The 8,566-nt window shown below is 34.6% G+C and overlaps 1 protein-coding gene across 1 annotated transcript; it reads right to left on the bottom strand.

Annotated features, from left to right (window-relative positions):
* Positions 1–991: 991 nt before the first annotated feature.
* Positions 992–7,564, bottom strand: LOC143579906 (uncharacterized). Its single transcript, XM_077063081.1, has 8 exons — positions 7,401–7,564; positions 6,109–6,290; positions 4,824–5,108; positions 4,674–4,732; positions 2,708–2,744; positions 2,559–2,630; positions 2,074–2,398; positions 992–1,423 (listed from the first exon to the last, which is right to left on the bottom strand). Exons 2-8 carry the CDS (start codon positions 6,255–6,257, stop codon positions 1,085–1,087), a joined length of 1,266 nt encoding a protein of 421 aa, XP_076919196.1. The 5' UTR covers positions 6,258–6,290; positions 7,401–7,564; the 3' UTR covers positions 992–1,084.
* Between the last annotated feature and the right edge of the window lie 1,002 nt (positions 7,565–8,566).

The raw sequence follows: 8,566 nt of genomic DNA, 5'->3' as shown, positions 1-8,566 counted from the left end.
GCAATATCAAATCTAAACAAAATAATAATAATAATAATAAATATCGTTATCGTAGCTTATTATATGACACCTGTAAAAAATTTAAAAGAAAAGAAAAAAGTACATTAACATTGTTCTGCAAAGTTCATTAACATGTTAAATTATATGTTTTAAATACCAAATCAACTCTAGAAGAATTGTAAAAAGTATCTATGTAGCTAAAACATAATTCAAAATCTATTCATATTATTATTTGCCGGTGCGATTACTAAATCTGCACAATTTTCCCTTCATGTATGGTTACCTGATGCAATGGAAGGACCGACTCCTATTTCGGCTCTTATACATGTTGCGATGATGGTAGTTGCGGGAATTTTTCTTGTAGCTCGATTTATGCCTCTTTTCATAGTCATACCCCACATAATGAATTTGATCTATTTGATAGGGATAATAACAGTTTTTTTCGAAGCTACTTTAACTCTTGCTTAAAAAGACATTAAAAGGGGTTTACCCTATTCCACAATGTCTCAATTGGGTTATATGATGTTAACTTTAGGTATGGGGTTTTATCACAATGCATGTTTGCTCATTTATTAAGCGATCAAAACCAAACTTCCACCCAAACAAATCACTAACTTTTGTTTCATTTTAACATTTAAATATAGTTTTAAAAGATTGGATTTTGCAATTCAAAAAGGGGTAGCGGCGTAGCTTGCTAGAACGCTTACCTTCTATTTTGATGTAATTTAAATACTTTGTAATATTAAATATGATCTGAATAACTTAACAAGAGTAGTTTACGATCCTCATGCATTATCCTTTTTAGCCTATGACTGATGGGTCAAAACAGTTCGGGGTTGGGTTTTATACCACAACCCAAATTCTGAACCATTAAAATACCGTCATAACTCATAACTAGGTTTCATATATATCGTAATAAAAATGATAACTCCAAAATAAAATACCATAACAAACACACTACAAACAATCTAACACGATTAACCCAAACAAAACCACAACCACAACCACATTCTCTCCATACTCCACATCACAACTATTCACAAACATCACCTCAACTTTCACATACCCTTATCACCATGTGTTCTCACAATGAGCGTTTCGTGTACGCGCGATGCCTTCTTTCTCTTCCATAAGTAACCCAAAACACAAGCGACAGCATCACCGCCAACGAGACCATCAATAGCCCAACATAAATCCAGTTGCTGTACCGCCTCAGACCCGGGCAGTGGTCACGCGTGATGTCTGTGAATGTTTGTCTCACAAACGTGCAGTCCCGAAGCTCAACCAGAAAAGGCCCGTAAAGGTACAGCCCATAGCTTACTTTTATCCCAGCTGACATTTGACTGTAGAAGTCGGGTGTCAGGCGGCCCGTGGTGGTGCAGATCCCGCTCGGTGACACTTGACAAACAAATTGACTGTACACCTGGCGACCAATAAAGAATGTGTTATCGGGCTGGGTGAACCATAGTCAATGTGTTAAATATAACAAATACTATGAATTATAAACGCTAGCGGGCCACATTAGTGGGTTGGCGGGTCTAACCGATGCGAACCCGAAAAACTGACAAACCTGAAAACAGACGCGAAAACAAAACGAACACGGAAATTGTGCCGGACTTATGTACCCAAACGAACCCATGAAAACGAACCCGAACACAGCATGGACGCAAAAACAAAACAGGCTGCATGAACACGGCCCGTTTAACCTGATTTTTTTTTCATTTTGCAAATTATACTTAAAAAATTACAAATTTACAGGAAAGAATACAAATGGTAGCCAAAATATTTACATTGTAATAGTGAAAAATTATGTGATTTCTTTTTAAAGTTTAAAATGTTGGCATAAAATATCCAACCAACATGGTTTATGACAAAAAATACATTTTGAGAAACAAAATACTAAAAATGGGTTTAACAGGTCAACCCTCCTGGTTGAAACGGCCCGTTTAGCTAAACAGATTCAGGGGTTCAACCCAAAACAGACCCGAACCCGTTTACACTAAACTCAAACCCACAAATTTCACGTTGGGTTCATGTCGTGTTAAAAGATCACACCCCTAATATGAACTTTACCTGTGTGGCATTGCTCAATGAGACTTCTTTAGGGTCACAAGTCCGATCTGTGTAATCGGGCTTAAATGGGTTGCAAAGGAGGGGTATTGCGGGCCCAGACTGATTGAAGTAGAGAGGAGTAAAATTTGGGGCGAAGTTTATATTAGTGACATTAGTGATGACTTGGTTGATGACATTAACAAGTTGAGAAGTCACTTCTTTGGTCCTCAATGAAGTTTCTTGAGCCGTTGCATTATCGACACACGGAAGAATGTCGTCTAAAGCTGTGTGAGCCGTCGGGTTATCAACCCACTCGGTCATTGATACACAAGTGTCTGCAGTCACACTAACCACAACAACACCATGGTTATCGGTAAATATCAAACAATAACTACCTGGTCTCACCAATACCCTGCTAACCAGTGGGACCAGCCAAACCTCATTTTGACATTTTTTTATTAGACAAGTAATAGTAAGCTTAAAAGCCAAATGCAAAAAAACGAAACTTGTGCAAAAGGAGGAAAATTCCGGCCAATATAAACGTCCCCGTCACGAAAATCCATCCGAGTATGACCAGGCTGAGATGATTTAAAAACATAATGTAAGAAAACAGATAATTTCAGTGCATAATATATAAAATTATTATGTCACTCACGTGTAAACCATACATTGCATGCCAAAGATTGAAAACACTGCAAGGAGATATTAGAATTAAAGAAATTAGTACACATCAAATTGAACCCATTTCTTTAGGTGATGTCTGATCACTAACAGGTCAAGAGGTGAAAGCAAAACAGATTAGCTAAGAAGTAAACAAAAATAAACAGATTAATCGGGTCAGACAGGTAGAAAGTCTCCCAAAGCATATTTATATTGCCCCACCCCCCTCCCCCCACATACGCGCGCGCGCTAAGTCATTTAATTATAAATATTGGTTTACACTAATATAAATTAAATTTTTTAACCATCTATTACAAACTCTATTTATTTATATATATCAATCAATCAATCAATCATGCCCAGTAAAATCCCACCGACAGCAAAGCTATAAGTAGGGTCTGGGGAGGGTGGGATGTAGGCACACCGTACCTCTATCCAAAGGAATAAAGAGGTGGCTTCCAGAGAGACTCTCGGCTCTAAGTACATGTGTATGAAGCAAAATAAAGGAAATCAAAGTTTAACAGTTATATAAAAACTACTACTAATTATAATAATATTAATAATAAGATCACATTTTAACAGCTATATAAAAGCTAATAATAATTATAATAATAATAATAATATATGTAAGGGAAATACCATTATGGTATGTGACCTAAATAAGTTAAGTCTAAGCCCTAAGGTATTCAATTCTCTCTAAAAATCCTTAACTTTAATTCTACTTCTCCACGAATTCCTATCCTCAACCATGTCCTCGGAGAGGTTTAGGTCTATCAAATCATGCCTAATCCTCTCATCCCAAGTCAATTTCGGTCGTCCTCTACCCCTCCTCCCCTCTATAGTAATGTTTTCTACGGATCTAACAGGATTCGTCGTCTGTCTTCTCTTTACATGTCCAAACCATCTCAATCTCCCCTCTCTTATCTTGTCTGCTATGTTCGCCACCCCTAATCTCTCGCGAAACACAACGTTTCTTATTCGGTCTAGCCTTGTGTGCCCACACATCCAACGTAGCATTCTCATTTCTGCTACCTCCATCTTCCGCACTTGTACCTTCTTGATGGCCCAACAATCTGTTCCATATAGCATTGCAGGTCTAACTGCCACCCTATAGAATTTTCCCTTTAGTTTAGTCGGGAAACTCTTGTCGCACAATATACCTGTGGCTGCTTTCCATCTACACCATCCTACCTGAACTCGGATAGCATGCCCTATCTATTTATTTTTAATATATAAATAGATAGGGCATGCTATCTGAACCCTGTGCTTAAAAGACGTAGGGTTCAGATAGCATGCCCTATCTATTTATATATTAAAAATAAAAGAAAAAAATATTAGACAAAAAGTAGGTCAAATTGCTTCAAAAAGTGAAATATTACCAGACTTGACCCGTTACCTAGGGTTGTGCATGGATCGTTTTTGGGGTCAAACCGGACCAAAACCCAAAATATGGTTTTGGGTTTTTTAAAACCGTTTGGTTTCGGATTTTCGATTTTCACAATGGTTTCGGTTTTTTTGATTTTATCTTTTGGGCTTGAAGATTTGGGCCAAATAATATGGCCAAACATAATGAATATGGGCCTAAACTTTTTATTGTTTTTGTTAATTAATGATTAATTATCAATTCAAAAGTACATCAGGATCTAAATTTTTTGGGCTGCACAATTATTTATTTCTTATAAATAACTTAAAATCGACTTTTTCAGTTTTTTCGGTTTTTGGTTTATAGCAAAACCGAAATCAAACCAAAAAAACATAAAACCAAACCATTGGTTTTTTATTGGATTCGGTTATTTCGGTTTGGTACTTTGCTTGCATCGATTATTTCGGTTTCGTGCACACCCTTACCTTTACCCGACCCGTCCATTTGAAATTACAAATATCAAATTAGTAAAAAGAAATACAAAAAACAATAACTAAAAGCAAACTTTGTCAACGTAAAGGAACAAAAGAAAGCTTACCAAATCCAAGGAATGTTAAGAAGAGCATCACAGCGGATAGAATAATAAGGGCCAACCGCCTGCAAATACACATAATGTTAATCAATTTTATGATACATTTGTTATATCATTTTTTAAATATTATGTACTTATAACATCTGATATACTTACACTCTATCTAGGCCCTCTTGGATGTCATCTTTGTTATCTTCCGTTCTATCAGAAAGCTCATAAGATGATGAGTTGAGCTTTGTTTGAATCTCATCAATGTCTGATTGGACATTAACGGGCAAGAACACCTGGGCCACCCCTACTTTCTTTGCAGAAGCAAGAATATCAGACAAATTCCTAAGTTTTTGTGCAGTTGTGTTTGCCTGATCTACAACATAGTCCAACGTTTTGGTTGTACTATTGTGGAACTTCCCTTGACCCGTGTATAAAATAACACATCCAACACTGAAAAGATACAAGCAGATCCATTAGTTTACGTGTATAGTCATAACCTGATTTCAATGCAAGGGTTGACCATGTATTTGACTTTTTTGTTACAAATTAAGGTAGCAAGATTGAAAACTGGGGCAGGTTGGAAAACAGGTCAAAACAGGTTCGGGTTGAAACAACCCATTTGTAGTACAGGTTGACCTTTAAAATTGTTTTTGTTCACTATTTCAATAAATAAATAACTAGTGTGTTAAATATGATTACACCATCACAAACCAAATCTTTAAATTAAGCAATTTACGAACTTGTATGCGCATTAAAGAATATTTGGACAGATATCAAGTTGTTTGACTTGCTTCGTCTATTTGACCCTTTGCTTTAGTAGCTAAATTTTTTATTAGACCCATCCAAATCCACCGATTTGTAAGAAAATGGGTCGGAAATTCAACCTTTTTTTAGAATAAGCCATCACTCTTGCAAAAATGAAACAAAGAAGTGAAATCCATCTTCACAAGAAGTGTAATTAAACTTTTCAAAGACGATTTATTCTTTAGAAGATATAGCTTGTATTTTTCTATTTTTCGAAAATCACGAGTTTATTTTAATATACCGGTTCTCTAAAGTAAATGAAACGGCGAAAAAAATTGCAAACAAACTAGAAACTCAAAACTAAAGTTAAAAAGAAAAACTAAATTTGGAAACCCACTTGAGTTGAGAAAACTATTGGAAACCCAGTGTACCAATCAAATTTCTTAACACAATCTAGTATATGTTATTATGCGTCCAGTAACAAATAACTAAAAATAAAAAAAATTAACCAATGTTACACATGGTGTAACAAAAATAATTATGCGCGTGTTACATATGTCACATCTCGCCAGCGACGTTTTCTATGTCATGATAATAACATATATTACATTGTGTTAAAAAATAAAAATTTGATTGTTACAAGTTGGTTTTCAAATTAGCCCCACCCTATATGTGTGTGTGTGTGTGTATAGAGAGAGAGACAAACATTGCGACGATGGTGAAGAGGATGAGAAGAATAAGGGAAAGGGCATAAGCTAGTCGTGAATAACCATACGGTTCTCGTGCACAACAACAGTAGCAGAGGCAAATAACCGCTAGGCACAATCCAAATAACACAAACCATGCAGCAGCCATAGCAAAGAACGGGACAGCAGTAAACGCCACAGACTGCATTCAATAATTTGTTTTTTTTAAATTACAAGTCCAAAACAAAAATTTTAACATAAATATATACATCAGGTTTTCCATAATCAGAGGTGCCAATTTCGACCCATTAACTTATAAATAGACAAAATACAAATTGTAAACAGGTTGAGAATTGTCCAGTTTGTATTTTTTATCTTTTTTTTAAGGCGTAAACTTCCTATTCTTTCAATGCATAACATTAGACTAAATTGTAATGTAATATTGGTAATCAAATTAATAACCAAAAGGAGAATAATTGTTTCTTTTCCAATCAATGTGAAAGGGTATTAACTAGAATATATTCATGTGATTTGGAACAAAAATATTATTATTCAAATGATATTTAACCACTCTCCCACAACTAAACATTATATTATGGAACAAAGATTCTTAAATAACCTTGATTATATCAACATGTTGGATTAAGAAAATATTATCAGTTTAAAATCCAAGATGATGGACCAAATTTACATATCTTGTCCTTTACTCAACCTCCTTCTCATACTGCCACATGCCAACTAAACACCATTTCAATAATAAAAATACTATATGTGTTCCAAACACTTTAAATTCAATGGTTTTTTGACCACAAAAGTTTTGGTATTTAAATTGTACTTGGTGTACATTTTTAAGTAGTTGATAATTTCTCAAAAACTAAAATACATCAATGAAATTTGGAAACATTGAATGTTATGTTGTTTTTATTCAAATCTGAATACCAAGATATAAAAGGTTCTTCACTTCACATGGAAAATGAAAGATAAGCTTGTCTAGGCCATGTGGAAGATACAGGGTTAGATTTACCATGGTATCTAGAAAAAATTTAAATTTATGAATCACACAATAAAGTTAAGTTATCAAATTCTCTTTTTTACCCTAAAAAACACTACCCTAACTGATGTATGCTTTTCAGATCTTTTTGACTTTTTTATTCCTTCAATTTAACTTTATTCTATAAATTTGAATAATGAATCAAACCACTACAAAAAGTTGAAATTAAATAAGAAATAAGCATAACAATCAGATTCAAAATCTGGAATTATTATTCACCTAATAAAAATAAAGATAAAAAAAAAATTAGAGGAAACTTACAGCCCAATAATGAGTCTCACTGATGTTCCATCCTCCTCTGTATTCATTAAAGCTATCAAGTGGATCTTTTCTTGTTGTTCTTTTTTGAGCCAAAATAAGTGATGAATTCACATCATATTGTTCATCAGCAAGTAACCTTTTAGCCCCAAAACCTTCCAGCAGCTCATACTGCCCCTCTGCAAAAAAAAAATAATAATAATAAAATAAAATAAAAAATTACCGACAACATAATCTCAAAACCCTAGTGGTGCCATATTAACAAAAAATAAACAAAACCCAGATCAAATTAACAGAAAATAGACAAAACCCACAAACAAATTTAACTAATTTAACAAATTAAACAAGCTACCTGAAGTGGATGATCCATTTGAGAGAATGAAGAACAGAGGAATAAGAAGCAGCAGCAGAAATGAATATGGGGTGTTGTTTTTGGTGGATTGCATTGTGGTTTTAGGTCGGCAATTGGATATTATTAGCACCGATTTGGTGGCATGTGATGTGTTGGGATGATCTTTTTAGGTGAATTTGAAAACGAAAAGAAAGTGAAGAAACAGAGGATGGTTATGATTATTTTATTATTATTGGGGAGAGAGAAAATGAGACAAACTGCCTGAGATTGTATGTAAGTAATAAGGGTTTGTGGCAAGATTATTAACTAAACAAATCATTGATGATCATAAGATGTTAAAGGAATATTTGGAAGAATTTATTTGTGATTTAATACGTCACACTTTATAAAATTATATTTTTCTAAAGAGTTAAGTGTCATTTTGGTACATATGATTTGACAAACTATGCAACTTTAGTACATATTCTTTATTTTATGCAAATGACTACCCTAGTTTCAAAAAACTTGCATTTTTAGCACTTTTTTTTAACTCCGTCTATTTTATCAGTTAAGTCAAGGGTACTTTGATAATTTTGTAATTTTCTTAATTTTTTTCTTTTCTTTTAAATGTCTTCCCCCCTTTTAAATGCCGGTGACATTTACCCCCACCGGAAGTCCACTGTCGGAAACTACTTCAGCTCGTCAGCGAACGCACCAGGTTTGCCGGAAATGTTCGTGAACTCCATCGCCGTCGTCGCTTCGTACTGAACCGTCATAAGCCTAATCCGGCGCTGCTTGTTCTTCTCCACCGTTGTTGGATACTGTGGCGGAACCCTAG

This window comes from Bidens hawaiensis, unplaced genomic scaffold (genome assembly GCF_021521415.1).
Source record: "Bidens hawaiensis isolate Kalapana, Puna unplaced genomic scaffold, B.hawaiensis_p1.1 tig00030160_1, whole genome shotgun sequence".
Lineage (NCBI taxonomy): Eukaryota > Viridiplantae > Streptophyta > Magnoliopsida > Asterales > Asteraceae > Bidens > Bidens hawaiensis.
The sequence above is the reverse complement of the archived record's forward strand: the minus strand, read 5'-3'. Positions and strand labels throughout refer to the sequence as shown.

Bases quoted from the DNA above. Each gene is read 5' to 3' on its own strand.
- LOC143579906 (XM_077063081.1), bottom strand. From the start codon at position 6,257: ATGGCTGCTGCATGGTTTGTGTTATTTGGATTGTGCCTAGCGGTTATT. The intron at 4,733-4,823 runs GTAAGTATATCA...GTGTATTTGCAG, and splicing joins CAAGAGGGCCTAGATAGAGT to GCGGTTGGCCCTTATTATTC. The intron at 2,399-2,558 runs GTTTCGTTTTTT...TGTTGTGGTTAG, and splicing joins ATTTTCCTCCTTTTGCACAA to TGTGACTGCAGACACTTGTG.